Source organism: Balaenoptera ricei, chromosome 8 (assembly GCF_028023285.1).
Source record: "Balaenoptera ricei isolate mBalRic1 chromosome 8, mBalRic1.hap2, whole genome shotgun sequence".
Lineage (NCBI taxonomy): Eukaryota > Metazoa > Chordata > Mammalia > Artiodactyla > Balaenopteridae > Balaenoptera > Balaenoptera ricei.
This window is the reverse complement of record NC_082646.1, coordinates 46,691,008-46,708,591: the sequence shown is the minus strand read 5'-3', so window position 1 is coordinate 46,708,591 and position 17,584 is coordinate 46,691,008. Positions and strand designations below refer to the sequence as shown.

Below are 17,584 nucleotides of genomic sequence, written 5' to 3'. Positions count from 1 at the left end.
CAAGCAATAGTATCTACTAAAGAAACACACACACACACACAAACACACTGAACTTGGTAACTCAGTTGCAAACACAGAAAATAAAAAAAGACTTCTTTTTAACATCTTCCTCAGAGGCACAATTGAAGGACCAGTGTTCATCCTCTTGATGTGAAAAATAGAAACAGGTGTACAGAGGTGTGTGTAGAGATAATCACCACCACACTATTTATACTAGTTTTAATCTTTCATATTATTTACTCCATGGAATCCTAAGGGTAAAGCATATCCACCAAAAAATTTGAGAAGAAATCTTAAGATTGAACTACTTCGAATGTCCAGCAATTTATATTTTTTTCTTTCCTTTATTCCTTTCCTGCCCTGCTACTTGCCTTATAAAGCATCTATTATTCAAATGTGCCTTCCCACATCTTGGATCCAATTACAGCGTTTTATTAAAAAAAGTATAGGTTCTCTATCAGTTCAAAACAATTTTTTTAAACTAGAAAAACAGGCAAAGGTAGAATTAGGAAATCTGAGAAGTAATACAAGTGTTTGGTAAGCACAGGGAGAGAAGTTCAATCTCACTAACATTCAGGGAAAAATACAGTGAGATGCCACTGTTTAAGAGATGGATAGAAATTTGAAAGATTGGTAAGGTAATGTTTGGAATAAATTTCTCTTATATTCTTTGGTGGAAATGTAAATTGTTTTAGCCTCCTTGGGGGACATTTTTTTAGTATACGTTAAAAATTTAAATTCACTCCCAAAGTCCTCAGAGCCTCCAACTCAGGAAGTCCAGCCTCAGGCATTAACCTAGAAAAAATATCCACACATTTGAGAGTGGTATGCTCTTCTTGAAAGATTTTTCTCCCTTACCTCAGGGATAGAACTACCTCTTGGTTTCCTACTACCTCACTGGCCACTCTGACCAATCTCCTTTACTGACTTATCACTCATCTTCTGCCCCTCTAGAAACTGCAGTACCCCGAGGCTTGGTATATTCACACACACTCTCAAGATGATCTACAATCATATACGTATACTCAAATCCAATCAATGGCTTCTCATCTCTCCTTTTTTTTTCTCCTGATTTAGCAGGCCCTTGGTGAGCCCCAGGAATCTGCACTTTTTTTTTTATTGTGGTAAAATATACATAGCATAAGACTGGTCATTTTAACCGTTTTTTAAGTATACAGTTGATTAGCATTAAATACATTCACATTGTTGTGCAACCATCACCACCAATCCATTTTCAGAACTTCTTCATCTTCCCAATCTGAAACTCTGTGCCCATTAAACAGTAACTCCCCATTTGTCCTTCCTGGAAACCTGGCAACCACCACTCTACTTTTTGTCTCTATGAATTAGACTACTCTAGGTGCCTTATATAAGAGGAATCACACAACAGTTGTCCTTTTGTGTCTGGTTAGATAGTAATAAGTTTATAGAAAGCAATGTGCAGAACAATACAAATAGTATGGTAGAATGTATAGAATGCTCGTGAGTTACATCTGGTTACACAGATTGGGTGGGGATTTTGCTTCATGTGGATTATTAGAAAAATTTGTAGCAAAGATGCATATGTGTATTACTTGAATAACTTAAAAAATAAAGATAGATACATTAATAGATAAGTAACAGGTTACATGTAGGATAGACGAAAATGCCTGCTTTCATCTCTGTAAGGAATAAAACTTAGAATTTGGGATTTTTGAAATTCTGTATACTGTGCCAAAAGTCTGCTGATGATCTAACTTGGAATATCAAAGGTAGAGATAAGAGATAAGAGCTACTAGAACAAAGGATGAAAGGTGTAATAGTAATTGCCTGTTGATGTTTTCCTCTGTCTGTCCTCTGTTACAATCTCATATGCATTCACATTTGCATGCATATGTATCCTATATGCATACATCACCAGCCATATGCATACATTTCTATGTTAAAACATTCCATGTTAAAACATGTTCTAGATACACACACAAATTCACAGATAACAATATCTGAAAAGATGTGTACCAAATTATTAACAGATGTTACCTCTTTTTTTTTTTTTTTAAGTTTAAGGGATTTTTTTTTTCCTCCTCCCAACTTATCTGCATATTTTCTGGTTTATTCTATAGCGAGCACTTATTACTTTTACAATTTGAAATAAAATAATTTATTTTAAATTTAGAAAGCCGCAAAAGTAAAAAAAACCTAATTTTACCTTGTTATACAACACACATAGTAAGTCTGCAAACCAACGGAAGGATTGGATGTCTCTGCACACCCAAATAAAATACAGTCTTCTAAGCCTGTATGGTTTCCACTCATCCCTTTAAAATTAAAATAACATGATAGTGATTATGATGGCAAAAAAATTAAGAATCCCTATATACTTGAAATTTTGCTTCTCATTAGTAAGCAACCTATAGAAAAACCAGTCATTTACATTCTAGCATCTGACATACCACTTACTTTAACTCCCAAATTTATTTAAAATGCAATATACTGACTCAAAGATATGCTATACTCCATGAATTTAAGTGTTCATGCTTGTGGATATTATATGCATATCACCCATTTCCATTTGAAGGCAATACACTAAACTCCTGGATTAGAATAATATCAGCTCTGCATCTCAGGAAAAAAACAGTTCTCTATTTTCAGTGAATTCTATCACTCAACAGGGCTCCAATGGTCATCTTGCCCTGGCTTCCAGTCAAAATGAGCCAAAACCATTCCAGAAAGTTGGTTGTTTACCCCCTTCTTAATAATTGATAAAGAAAGAGATTTCACAACCACTTACTATGTAATGCATTCTAGCAACTCACAATTCCAAGTCTGGATTCCTCCTTATAATTATGAAGTAGGCGTGAGGTTAAGAAAATATTCTTCCTTTTTTTAAACTTTAGGTGTCCAAATAACTTGCAAAACATTTTCAGAAACAATTTCTGGTTTGGAATATAGTTATTTTTCTAAGAACCTCCAAAAAAGTCCCAAATTTATATCAAGTATTTAAAATTGAAATAAAATATCATTCAAACACATCACTTCAACTTATTACTTCTTTTTTAGTACTTCATAAAACAAACTTTTAATGCAAATTGTGTTTTCTTGAAAAGTGAACAGAATAGATTTTGTTTGTGGGTTTCATGACAATTACTGTCCATTAATTTTTGCTTATAATTCTAGAACTAAAATAACTGAATAAGTATATCCTGGTTAAGCAATCTTACCTTTGAAATTTTTATTCTTCAGTCTGTTATAAATTTGCTGAGTAACAGACCAAGGAATGATGTGCTCATTTGTCATCTCCTCAGAAAGGCTTTCCCTGACCATACATCTAAAATAACCTGGGCCCTTTATTTCTATATCCCATTAATCTCTCTTCTCTTCATCATAGTTCTAATATTTTCTGAAATAATGTTATTTATGAATTTTTCACTGGTTTATTTTCTTTCTGCCCCATTTGAATGTAAACTTTTTAAGAGCAGAGACTCTCTTTAGTCATTGCTGTATTACCAGAAACTATAAGATCAATCGGCACATAGGTGCTCAAAAATATTTGTTGACTAAATGCATTAGTAATGCCACTTGCCCCTGATGAGGAAGTAAAGAAACAGAGGCTGGTGGAATGACTTTAACAGAGGAAAAGGACAGAGGGATGCATAATTGTGATACTGACGTTATTCTACAAGAGAACACGCTGAAAGCCACAGACCACGTATTGAGAATCACTCAGTTATTCCCCTTATCAGTCAGTAAATGGAGTTCCTTGAACAATAAGTAAAAGAATTCTGGAAGGAATTATTTCTTACTGAAAGAGAGCTGCCTGAAATATTGACAGTTCTCTACTTGGACTAACATAATGGATCAAAATGACATACAGCAGAGTGTTGAGTATTGACGCAAAAGGAGTTACTCCAATGCCTCCAGCCACGCAGAGGCTAACCTCATAGTTCAGTGAGTCTTCAAATGGACTTCCAAAGGGACCATCAATGTAGAGCCTGTAGGCAAGGCAGACAAAGGTGGAAAAAATGAAAATGAGTTAAATTTCTATAATATGTGGCAAACATGATAAATCTAGTGTCTAGGCTTTGTGATGGCTCGGGCCTCATTTCATTGTTTCTCATAGTGATAAGCTTAAAGGAACAAGAAGTGTTGTTTATGAACTGTCAATATTAACACAAGCACATCTGTTTCACAGCATGCCTATTTTGAGGGAAGCATTCATTTAAAGTGTAGGGAAATGTATATAGGACCATGATAGTTAGCGAAGGACTAGTTAAAGCTTTGATCTATTTTATTACTATATTGGACTAAATTAAAATATCTTGTTTTATTGTGTCTAAATTCAATAATATTATTCTCCATGGTAAAGACAGCAGCAGAAATATTTCCTGAAACCTTTACCATGTGAACAGAAAAGAAACTAAGCCTGTTCCTCTTCTTGCCCTGGTTAGGTTTATTAGTATAGAAATAGCCAGAGCACAATCTCAAAGGAATCTCTGATTACTCTACTTGTGATTGTATATTCAAATGTATGTGTGTATGTGTGTGTATGTGTGTGAAATCCTTCTTAACTACAATGAAACTTGAAAATCGTTCACTCAGTATTCATCCTCCCATTCTTTCTTGCTTTTTTTTTTGATTGAAGTATAGTTGATTTACAATGTTGTGTTAGTTTCCAGTGATTCAGTTATACATATACATGTATCTATTCTTTTTCAGATTATTTTCCCTTATAGGTTATTACAAAATATTGAGTATAGTTCCCTGGGTTATACAGTAAGTCCTTGTTGGTTACCTACTTTATATATAGTAGTGTGTATATGTTAATACTAAGCTCCTAATTTATCCCTTCCCCCCTTCCCCTTTGGTAACCATAAGTTTGTTTTCTATGTCTGTGAGTCTATTTCTGTTTTGTAAATAAGTTCATTTGTATCATTTTCTTAGATTCCACATATAAGCAGCATCATATGATATTTGTCTTTGTCTGGCTTACTTCACTTAGTATGATAATCTCTAGGTCCACCCATATTGTTATAAATGGCATTATTTCATTCTGAGCCATTATTCATGGCTGAGTAATATTCCATTGTATATATATACTACATCTTCTTTATCCATTCATCTGTCGATGGACATTTAGGTCTCATTCTTGCTTAGTAACAAAACATTAACGTTATTTAGGGAAGCAAAGTGCCCAGCCAAAATACGACATTTCCCAGACTGTCTTGCATCTATTTCGGTTGTGTGACTATGTTCTGCCTAATGTGATATAAATGGAAGTGTAGTTAGGAAAACTGGAAGGCTCCTTGAAGGAAGCTGTCTCAGTTGAAAGTTGCATCTCTATCCTTGTCCCCTTCTTTCCTCCTTTCTGGTGCCTGAAATGTTGACTTGATGGTCTAAACACTTATCTTTGATGACTATAAAATTGCCATACCCTCTATGGACTGCCTAGTTCCAGATATCTTTATGTTAAAAAAAAGACCCATATATATAAAACACTGCCATTTTAAAGCTTTTTTCCTATTACAAAAAAAAACTTTCTTAAAAAATAGTAACTGTCCAGGGCTTCCCTGGTGGCGCAGTGGTTAAGAATCTGCCAGCCAATGCAGGAGACATGGGTTCGAGCCCTGGTCCGGGAAGATCCGGAGCAACTAAGCCCGTGCACCACAACTACTGAGCCTGCGCTCTAGAGCCCGTGAGCCACAACTACTGAAGCCCGCACGCCTAGAGCCCGTGCTCCGCAACAAGAGAAGCCACCACAATGAGAAGCCCGCGCACCACAACGAAGAGTAGCCCCTGCTCGCTGCAACCAGAGAAAAGCCTGTGCACAGCAATGAAGACCCAACACAACCAAAAATAAATAAATAAAAAATAAAAATAAAAAAATTAAAATTAAAATAAAAATAAACTAAAAAATTTTAAAAACCTAGCAATTTAATTTAAAAGAACAGTATATAAAGGTAAAAAAAATAAATATTTTTTCTTAGTTGGCATTAAGTGGATAATAAAACTGAACAACTTCATAGTGTTTTAAAGATTACAAAACACATCTCTATAAAGTTCTGATTTGATCTCAGATCAATCCTGTGTTTGGCAAAAATGGACATTCCTCCACATATTCTATCTCGGTTGATGTCAAAGGAAATGTTACTTTTAATGAAATTTCAGAATATAACAAGCCTCTGGGGTAGTGAGGTTTTTATAAGAGAATAGCTATCTTTGAACTAAATTAGACAGCCCAAGGGTTATTTTTCTAACCAAAATAAATTTATAGGCCTAATCTTTCTGTTTATGTAGAGATACTACAATGTAAAACCAACAGCTTTTTCCTTGACTATTCTGACATCAATAGAGCTATGTGACTGGCACAGTGCTACATGCTTTAGCTGAATTATTTGTAATTATTAAACAAGAGTTAAGTGGTATTATTCTACTTCCTCAGTTAGGAAGCTGAGGTTCTAGAAATTTAAATATTTCCTCAAGGTCACACATCTGAGAAGTGGTTTATATTGACCACCAGAATGAACTCCATTTCTACTTATGAAGCCAAACAAATCAAAACTGTCTTCTTAAAAAAGGAGTTCATTCTAATCCTTTCAACCAGAGAAATAATGAATTGAACCCTTTTTTCACTGAATATTAACTCTTTATGTCTGAAAATATTTTTACCTTAAAGTCTATTTTATCTGAAACAAGATTTCTTTGGTTAGAATTTCTCTGCTGTATTCTTCACCTTCTTTAACTTCTCAGCCTGTCTTTATGTTCTGAGCAAATCTCTTGAAAACAGCTTATTGTCCTATTTCATTTTCTTATTCCAGTCTGACAGCATTTTCCTTTGAACTGTAGAATTTAGTTCAATGATGTTGAATTACGTACCACAATATCACCTGTACTGTTTGTCCAACTTTTTGTTTCTTCCCCTCCCCCCCCCCCTTTTTTGGACTACTTTTATGTTAAGTGTTGGTCTCTGCTTTTACCTTTCTGTAAGTAAATTATGATTTTTCCTAGGGTGAATTTATTTTTATTATGTTGCTTGAGATTCATTGAGATCCCTGAATTTGAGCTATTATTTCTTCAAATATTACATCTCCTTCACTCTTTCTTTTTCTTCTTTTGAACCTCTAATGTAAAGGAATGCATGAACTTCTCACTCCATCCACCATACCTCAACCTTTCTTTCATATTTTCCATACCTTTGTCTCTGTGTGTTGCATTCTGGATAATTATTTCAGTTCTACTTGACAATTCATTATTCTCTCCATGGCTGTGATAAACTGCTCAAGTTTATGATATTGTATCTCTCACTTCTAGAAGGTCTATTGGCTCTTTTTCAAAAGTGTTTTGAGAAATTTGATTGTCCTTTGTCTCTTAATCATTATTTTAATACTCTCTTTTATTTCTTTTGACATATTAAATATTTGTTTTATACTTTTTAAATATACAATTTTACTAACATGTGATTTGTTTCATTTTTTTAAAAATACGAGCTCTTTGATGCCTCATGTATAGGAATACTTTGAGGATTAAAACGTGTCCCTCCAAAAGAGCATTTTCATTTTCCTCTTCCAGGCCACAAAAGGGCGCCATGAATCTGGAATCACTTTAAACTAAATTTTTGTCTCTGTGTTTAGTGGGCTATATACATATTGTGAATTCACTGTTTCAACTCAAGTGAGAGGGAGCTTGTGCTTATTAAATATCAGGGGAGATTTCTTTTCTAATTCCCCTCAGAACCAAGGACAAAATAAGTCAATTATCTCTACCACCTCCTTCTGCCGAGCCGACTATTTAATCTCTAGTTTATCCACTGGGCCATCTGCAGGGGTCTCTGATCTGCTCTCCAACCCTCCTCAGAGCCCAGGACTTATCTCTTGTCCACTACACATATGGCCTGTTAAAACCAGCTCTAACTTTTGGGGGTAAATACATATGATGTTAGGAGCAAGTAGAAGCTTTAGCACTCACTTCACTTATTCATCTAGGTAGGACATTCCTTATGGGTTACGACCCCAAGCAATTATTTTTATCTCCTACCATATCAAACATGTATTAAAATTACTAATGTTTGTGTGCTTAGATTTTTAGGCTTTCTATACTAGTAAGATTATTATTGAGCATCTAGTATGCTATGTTATGTTTATTTTTCACTCTTAAATACACACATACACATACATAAACATATAGGTGGATCTCCACTATTGGAATTAATTCCTATAGAAAGTTAAGGAGAATTTGTTTTTGCCCTTTGATTTTGTTTTTTTTTATTGTGCTGGCTAACTTAGGCTTGATCTGCTAATATGTGACTTGAAATGTTTATTACTATGCAAAAACTAGTTCAAATAATATAAAAGAAAAGCTACCAAGCTCTTCAAACTGTGCACACACTAGGTAGTTAACTGGAAACACGAATTATAAGCTGACCAACCCCTAGTGAATCTTCAAGTAAAACACCTAGCCAAATTTCACACCCCATTCCAACATATATTTAAACCCAGCTGCAAGCCACACTACTTTTAGAGGGAGTATATTCAGTTAAAATAAACACTTTGAGTTTAGACTTTTATACTACATCAGCCTTTCCAACAAAGAGTGCTATTTTTTAAATTGTATTTACTCTGGAATGTTATTTATTAAGATGATAACCGAATCTTTTTATTTTCTGTCCACTTATCTGCATTTAGGTGCAAATATTTTACAATTTCTTTTTCTCAAACAAATCATTCCATCCCTTTCCTAGTTTTCTTCTTTTTCCCACACGGCAACTTATCCTCCCGCTGAAAGCAAGGTGTATAGCTCGCTGGCTTAGTTGCTGGCTAATTTTAGTGTGAATAAACTCTTAAACCTCAGATTTATTTATGCTATGTTTTGTTTTGTCATTTCTTTTCCATTAGTGTAGAGAGCTCAATTCAATTAAGAAATAGAAGTAAAATGTCATTATTATGCATCTTGTCTTCACAGACCAAAAAAAAAAAAAAAAAAGAGAGGGTAGGGGAAGAAACAGAAAACGTGGGACAAATAATGAGCACAAAATAATTCTGTAGAATGTAATTCAACGTAAATGAACTAACATCTTCAGCTCAACGGGAAAGACTGTCAGACTAAAATAAGACAATAAAATTGAGTCATGGGTTTTTTTCAAGAGACTCAGATAAAAAATAGGGTACAAAAAAGTTGAAAGTTAAAGAATAAAAATATAGGAGGAAAATTTATTCGAAAGCAAAATATTTGTAGTCAACACTTAGTTCAGATAAAATAGACTTTAAGGAAAAAACATTGTTACAGATATGATGTTACTAATCATTGGTAATTCAGCTCGGTGGGGTGTGCTTTCAGATTTTCCTTTGTTATCAAAGATGGGTGACCATGAGGCGAGAGACTTCTTTATTCTACTCTCTTCTTTTCTGTTCAGCATGCTGAACACTCCTCTCTTCCCTGGTTACAGATGTGATAAAATTTGACCTTGAAAGGAATGAAAAGCCTTCCATTAGGCTTTGACTAATATGTGGTATGTTTCCATCCAAAGTGTGGTTCTTGGACCAATAGCATTAATTTTATATGAGAACTTGTTAGAAGACAGAATTTTAGATCCAACCTCAGACTTACTGAATCAGAATCTGTGTTTTAATAAGGCCTCTGGGTGGTTTGTAAACACATTAAAGCCTGAGAAGCACTTCTCTAACGCGTCTTTCCAGAGAATTCCGTTAATGTTGATAATAAAGTGAGATTTTCCCCTCTATTTTTCTTTTGTATTCTGTGAATATTATCTTCTTCGAGACTTTATAGAAAGCGATGATTTAGTTATTTCAAGATCTGGAGGGTAATGTCTGCTACCTGAATGTGAATCTTCCCCAAAATTGTACAATCAATAAGGAATGCAAATAAAATCACACATAATTCATATCAGCATTACCAGTAGACAGAGAATAACTATTGTAGAAAAATGATCACTAAATACCAACAGAAAAAAAAAAAGTGGTTGAAAAGGAAGACAGGCAAGTAATGTCATATACATATATATATATACATATATATAACTGTAGACTCTGAAATCAAAACCAAAACAATGACACAGAACTATATTTAAAAATATAATCCAAGAAAGTAAGAGTTCAGAAATACCATCAACAAAATCTCAACCTATAAAGTTAGACAGCCTTTGGGAATTAAGTGTAATATTATCATATTTTGTGAGTATATGGATTTTAATGTTTTGTCTCACCTTCCTCTGCCATCATTTTTCTCCTCCCTAGGTGATTCTGGAATAACAGAACCCCAAAATGCTGGATTTCAGCTGTGACACAACTTACCAGGTGCAACATTTTTCAGACAGAAAGAAATAATCACTCTACTGTTATAAGTTTCTATCATTCTAGCTTCTAGGCTTACTCTTTGATTGATTAGAGGCTATTAATAAACAAGAGGTAAATTATATAAGTAAGATAAACTCATAGAATAAATGGGTAAAACAAACAAAATACTACACATGAAAGTGCTTTGAAAACAATAAAATGCCATAAAAATAAAACATATTTTATAAATACAGCTAGCCCTATTGTCTAGGAATCACCAGATTTCCTCCTTGGGTTTTACTACTAACTCAAAAACCCAGGAAAACCAGGACACTGTTAAAATAGTTTAGCTCAGTCGTTATCTCCAGTTGCTGGCGTACAATAGGCACTAAAAAATTTTGGTTGAAAGAAGTACTGAAAGAATAAAATATGTTCAACACGTTCATTTGCCTTTAATTTAGAGACAATACGCTTGCAACCTCGTTCACTAGAGGGGAGGATGCTCACAGTAGGGTAAAATTTTCTGTTCTCAAAACTTTCACAGCAATTACTTTCAGTACAGAGATTTTAACAGCAAAAAATAGCCTTTTAAAATCCAAGTAGGAGGGAAAATTGCAACTTAAAAGAGTTATTAAAGAAAATTTAAGGAAGATGAATAAAACTATGTGTTTACTATATAGTAATATAGTAAATTAGAATGTAGGCTCTAAATCGAGTTTAAATCATGGCTTCACCAGCTAGTAGCTGTGTAACCTTGAGCAAGTTACCTATCACTTTGTACCTCAATTACACTCTTTGTAAACAGAAGGTGATGTAAATAATACACACCTCACTAGTTATTGTAAGGATTAAATGAGATAATTCAGGCAAGGTAAAGACCACTGGTTGTCTACCCTTTATCTGTTTTCTCTCCCTTATTCCCAATTGGTGGTGGCGTTACAGTAATGTATCCACTTAAGAAAAAAAAAATGACTATATTTCCCACCCTTTCTTACAAAGACATAAGACCCACTTTAGGGTAATAAGATGTAAGACGTTTGGGGTTGGGGTTCTGAGCAGCTCCTTGAACAGGAGGACGCTGACTCAGCTTGCCTGCACCTGTTATGCCCTCTGCTCTTCTTTCTTCTGTCTGGAAAGAGAATACGATGGCTGAAGCTGAAAGAGGCATCTTGCAGTCGAGAGAAGGAAAGGGGAGTTGCAGACACCTCAGATGTAATATGCTGACCCTGAATTAATATAAGCCACCATTTACCTCGGTACTTCTTGTCACATGAGAAAAACAAGCCCTCATCACTTTTAGCTATGTTTCTGTTTTATGTAGCTGAATGCAAATATTTGATAAAATATTTTAACATGGTGCCTGGATATAGTAAGTGTGTGATAAATATTAGATTTTATTATTAATAATAAAGAGTTATAATTTACATACATTTAATGCTGGTGCAAATGTACATTTCTGGAAAATTATTTGCCTTTGTTATCTTCACCTGATTAACTTTTACTTTAAAAATGATTCTAATTTAAAAAAAAAATTAAAAACTATCTGAGACCCTTACCTCCCAAAACCTAAAATAAGGTATCATAATAATAGATACTCCTCATTGAACATTTAATTTAACCCAGGACCTACCTAAATGTTCTATATACACCTTCACTCCTAATCCACACAACAACCTTTACAGGAAGGTATAATCTCGCTTTTACTGGGGTGGGAACCAAAACTCAAAATGTTAAGTAATTTCCTCAAGGCCACGTTTCTATTAAGAAGCGTTACTAAATTTCTTGTAAGACTGACTCCAAAGCTCATCTTCTTAATGATCACATATTAATGATTACAGTCAATTAGAAATTATTTTGGTTAGGGATAATACATAAAGGCAAAACAAAATATGAAAAGGGCACATTGTGTCAAGGAACTCCTGGAAATTCCTGCTTTGCAGGATGGAAGGGTTCAGAGCCATCCTTCATATAACAGTTGTTTCTGGGAAAAAGGTGAATGTGATTAACTGTTTCCCTGGAAAGGATAGTTGCAGTTTTAGACTATTCCATTCCCAGGAAGTCATCATATCAGTAAAAACAACAAGGAGTGGGAGGGAGTTAAAAAGCCTGAGAAAGTCTTTGAAATCTTTCTATCTTTCTCTAATGGTCCTCAAATGTTAGTGTGCATCAGAATTGTTTGGAGGGCTTGCTAAACACAGAGTGCTGGCCTCCACCCCCAGATTTTCTGGGTCAGTAAGTCTGGGGTAAAGTCTGAGAACTTGTGTTTCTAACAATATCCCATGTGGCATTGACGGTGCTAGAAGAGCAGGTAAGGAGGATAGAGAGTGAGCTGGTGCAGGTGGGGATTTTAAATATGGTGACCCAGGCAGGCCCTTAACATTTAAGTTAAGACTTGGTGGGAGGTGGTGGGTAGTGGTCCACACTGCTTAGACTTTAGGAACAACTTAAGGAAGAAAACTTCACCAGTAGAGGGCTAAGAAATCTCCGTAATTAACGAGTGAGTGATTAATACATAATACAATCTCATGCATAAATAAAAGCAACATTGTTCGAAAAACTGCTTTGATTGATGTCTGTTTCTTGGAGTTCTGAATCATTTAATCAAGATTTTCCAACAGAAACCGTTAATTAATTTAGGGGTTGCAAAGAGAAAACTTCTTTGGCAAGAAGTTCCCATAAAACAAGTATATTATCAAAATTATACTACCATAACCATTATGAATTGATTAATTTTTAACTGCTTTTTTAATATTCATTTTTACTATAGGCTCATAAACTGTTTCTAAAATCATGGCTTAACTTTGATAATATCTCACTCTTCTAGAGCTGAGAATATTGTTGAGGAGCTATATATGCAAAAAGGAGGTTGTTTCTATCCAAGGATGTTAAGATAGGATTTTAAGATTTTTAACAAAGGAAGAACTTCAGGCCACTTTCTCTCTCAACTGATAGACAATTTCTGAGTCAAAGACAAATAAAAAATTAAAAAAACTAAAAACAGCTGATGTCTGAGAAGATATATGACAGCTGACAATGCAAGATAAGGCAGAACAAAGAAGGTAAATAGCTCTCAGAGGCAGTAGATGGAGAATCCAATATGCTTAACTTAATCTCCTAGAAAGTGTTTACTTCGTCAACTTGTTCTAAGATTTCAGCTGCCTGACCTCCCAGCTACAGGTTCATCTTGGCCCCATCCTTGAACCAGTTCTTATTTGAGTCCAGAACCAGTTATTCTCTCACTCGGCACTGACGCATCCTTATTCCTTGTCCATTAGTCTTGCACTAACAGAGTTCTTTGACTTATATGTCTGAGCAGAATCTTCACAATTTCAGCAGTGCCTCAGTTTTTGTAGAATTGTTCAGTGTTTTTCTTTTTGGTGGTCCACCTTGCTTTTGCAGTCCTGATGGCAGGGTTTTTACTTGTGAATCCCAGCCCAGGGGCTGGGACCTACTATCTATGGATAGATCAGCTTAATTTTGACATTATGCTTGCCTAGATTGGAAAATATTCAAGAATTAAGAATCCTAAAAATATCCATTTTTTTAGATCTCCTGCCAGCCAGGTGTTGGAATATCATCTACTAAATAAAAGAAAACCTAAGTTTAGGGATGAGAAAATGAGAGACAGTAATCCTTTAATATTATGTACATTATGAAGAATGTTATGACTAGCTGTGATTGTGGAAACTACTAGAACAGCTGTGCATCCATCATAGGCGGGCCCACAGTAGAAAGAGTCCCTTCCTGATTAATCACTCTGCAATCAGATCCCATTACCCAGAGCCATCATTGTTGGGCAGAACATATCCATTCTGGCAGGATCTAGACTGGAATGAAGACACTAAAGCAGACCATGGGGTAGAACCTCACCACCCTGCCCTGAGGTGAGGCATAGCTTTGGGAAAAGATAGAATAGAGCTGGGAATTGGGATACTAATGAGAATTCACATTTGCAAAAGCTCAGGTACTTTACATCATTTTATTTAACAATCACAAAGCTTTACGAGGTAGAATTATGCCAGGCACTGTGTGTTCCTCAAAGCAACATTAGAGGGAAGGTACTTATCTGTCTATCTACCCACCCATCCCTAGTTCCTGACACAGAGCTCCTAAACTCTTGTGCATACGGGTACTAGGAAAATCTTTTATTCTAGTATTTAGTCTTTGACTCTTATTCCTGACACAGAGCTCCTAAGACCTTTGTAATTTCCTCCATGATAGGCGCATCTGACACAGAGTTCCTATATTCTTGGAATTTCCTGATTCTAGGAATGTCTCTTGCTCTGATGAGACAATTCTTGGTGGGCTCCAGGATGCAGCTGGTCACCAGAAATGCCAGGCCATGATTAGAAGCTTGGAAGTTTCAGCTCCACCTCCCTATTCTCTGGAGAGGGGAGAGTAGCTGGAAATGAAGTTAATAACTGACCATGCCTCTGTGACGAAGCCTCCATAAAAAGGGGTTTAGAGAGCTCCCAGGTTGATGAACACATCTACATGCCAAGGGAGTGGTGCACGCCAACTCTACGGGGACAGAATCTCCTGCACTTGGGACCCTTCCAGACTTCACCTCATGTATCTCTTCATCTGGCTGTTCATCTGTATGCTTTTTCATATCCTTTATTGTATAATAAATCCCTACGTGTTTCCCTGAGTTCTGTGAGCGAAGGACAGAATCCAAGAAGAGGGTCATGGGAACCCTGACTTGTAGCTAATTTGGGCAGAAGCTGTAAGTAACTTGGGAGCCTACTACTTGTGATTGGCATCTTAAGTGGGAGTGAGCAATCATATGGGACTGAACCCTTAACCTGTAGGGTCTGCAACTAACTCTGGTGAGTGTCAGAATTGAATTGAATTGCCAGACACCCATCTGGTATCAAAGAATTGGCTGGTGCGGGAAAAACTCCCACGTACCTGGTGTTAGAAGTATGGTATGTGAGAGTAAAGGAGAAACAGGGAGTTTTTCCTGTAGTGCTAATATTGTATTTGAAAGAGGGGGAAAAAAAATCATGCTCAGAAAGACCTCCCACTTGTCCTCAGTCATGGGGACAGTAAGCCAGCATGTGATACAAGTGAAACTGCTTGAATTCCTTCCTTGAAGTCCTTCCTCTTCCCTTCCCTCCCGTCACCCTTTCATCCTCTCCCCCCTCTTCTTTTTGCCCAATAATCATCCCATTCTGCTGACTGTGCCTCCTAACATTCTCAGACATCTATCTGCTTTTCCCTATTACTATTATGACAGAATTGATCCTTTATCACTTCTCCCCTGAATATGAAACACGATCTCTCAATGAACCACCCACTTTCACGGTTCCATATGCTGTTATGCTCTTTGTTCCATCTATAAAAAGCCTCTTCATCTGGTTCCATAGCACTTGTCAAGATTTTCCCCAAAGGGAAAATTAAACTTTACATGAATTGCCTAGACAGGAAGGCACTTTATCTTCTCTTCTCCCACTGAATTTAGTACTTCTCTATAATTTATAAGACTTATCATATTGTTATAATTAATTTCTCCATTAAACTTTGATTCTACTTTTCCCCCATGGGACTCTAGGTCCCTCAAAGCCATATACTATGTCCTAATCATTTTTGTATTTTCAGTAATTATGACTGCTTCTGGTGCATGTAGTTTTTCAATAAATATTTGAAGAATGGAAAAATGGACAGATGAATAAATGAGAGGCAGTATAGCACAATTAGGTATAATCTGGAGGCCAAACAGACCTGGGTTTGAGACCCAGCTCTGCCATGTGACTTTGGATAAGTCACTTAACCCCTTTAAATTTTAGTCCCTTAATCTGTAAAATCTGTAAAATTGGGAAGATGGTCCTACCTAACTCATAGGGGATGCTAAAGATTAAATGAAATAATGCATATAAAGCACGTAACACAATCTTGGCATGTAAAAAGTGTTAAATATTGCTATTTTTTATTATGAGTGAGAATAACTTCGCTCAGGTAACAAATATATTACAAATGTGCAAATTGAACAAAAATTACTGAAGTGGGAGGGAGGGTCTCTGGAAGAAGAGGAACTCAAAACTTTCTTTGGGAAGAGAAAGGAAGACAATTTGGAGAATAGATGACATCTGGAAAGGTCATCTGAGGCTCTGCAATTTAAGTATATTACTCAATATCACTGTTTTAAGCCATTTTTAAACAGCCCATTGGAAATGACATTGAGTTGAGACATTGCTTTTATTGTCCAAATAATCAAGGTTGTCCTCTGGTAGCAAACCAAGCCAAAAAGAAAGAGCTCTGAATTTTGTCATAAATAGTATTCCCCTCTCTAAACAGTTCTGACATTAAGCATTCCAGAGAATTTGATCTTTATGAGAACCAAATAGAGATACGTGACATTTTATTCCTGTTTTCCACAATATTTTTATACGTATTATGATTAAACTTTCAGAGCCATTGGAATATGTTTTGCTGGCCTAATTGCCAACATGGTTGCAAGTCATTTGTGAGTAAAATTATGCCAAATGTCTTCAACCATTTTAAATCCCGAAGCTGCATTTACAAGGATAAGAATATTTATAGCTACCCTCTATTCTAAATACATTATAAACCTAAAGCCTTCACAGTTAATAACGATGATGACAGCTAAGAAATGAGCAACAAAACTTAAGCTCATTATCTCCATTTCTTTCCTCTAACCTATGAATCAATATTTACTTTGTATTAAGTATGCATTCATTTCCTGCTTTTCACTCATCTGTCTATTTCTGACACATCTATTCCTGCTCTGCGAATTTTCATGGTGCAGCGTCTTCTATGACATTCTGATGAGAATGGATGTGCCCGGTTTTGGCAATGGGTCAACTTTGAATTCAGGAATGTAAGAATGTGACTAATGAGCATTATTATATTTTAGAACAATGTTCCCCAGCACCATCGCAGGTAACATTTTTTAAAAAATGGCTTTCCCTTAAAAAACACACGTACACACACATTTCAAGAACTAGTCAGTTCTCTTCATGAATATTTTCCCTAAATAAAAGACACCCTTTTCCGTGTTTCATTATCTGTTAGGTGTCTCGATAAGATGCTCAAGATTATAGGGACACTATGCTCACTAGAGAACCCACCCCCAATCCAAATTACCACAGTCCATTCATCAGCCTATATTAACCAGTGTAGAGTGAGTCTCACTTAAAGAAGGTCAGCTACATTATCCTCTGTAAATATCACTCTGTAACACCACGTAATATAGGGCAAATAAGTCACTTCTTAACACATATTTTAGCTCTTAAAATGTATTTCTCACAAATGGAGTCTATATTCAATGAGTCAGTAAAAGAATCAGAATAATCTTA

At 35.6% G+C, this 17,584-nt stretch overlaps 1 protein-coding gene across 3 annotated transcripts in view; it reads right to left on the bottom strand.

Annotated features, from left to right (window-relative positions):
* The window catches only part of NOX4 (NADPH oxidase 4), a 143,539-nt gene that overhangs the window by 16,009 nt on the left and 109,946 nt on the right, over window positions 1-17,584 (bottom strand). For 2 of the 3 annotated variants that reach the window (XM_059929414.1, XM_059929413.1), the window contains 2 exons: window positions 3,852-3,971; window positions 2,189-2,297 (listed from right to left, as the gene is read on the bottom strand). In XM_059929414.1, coding sequence (XP_059785397.1) covers window positions 2,189-2,297; window positions 3,852-3,971 — 229 coding nt within the window. Of the gene's footprint in view, window positions 1-2,188; window positions 2,298-3,851; window positions 3,972-17,584 lie in introns of those variants that run through there. The other variant, XM_059929415.1, reaches the window with a different exon arrangement.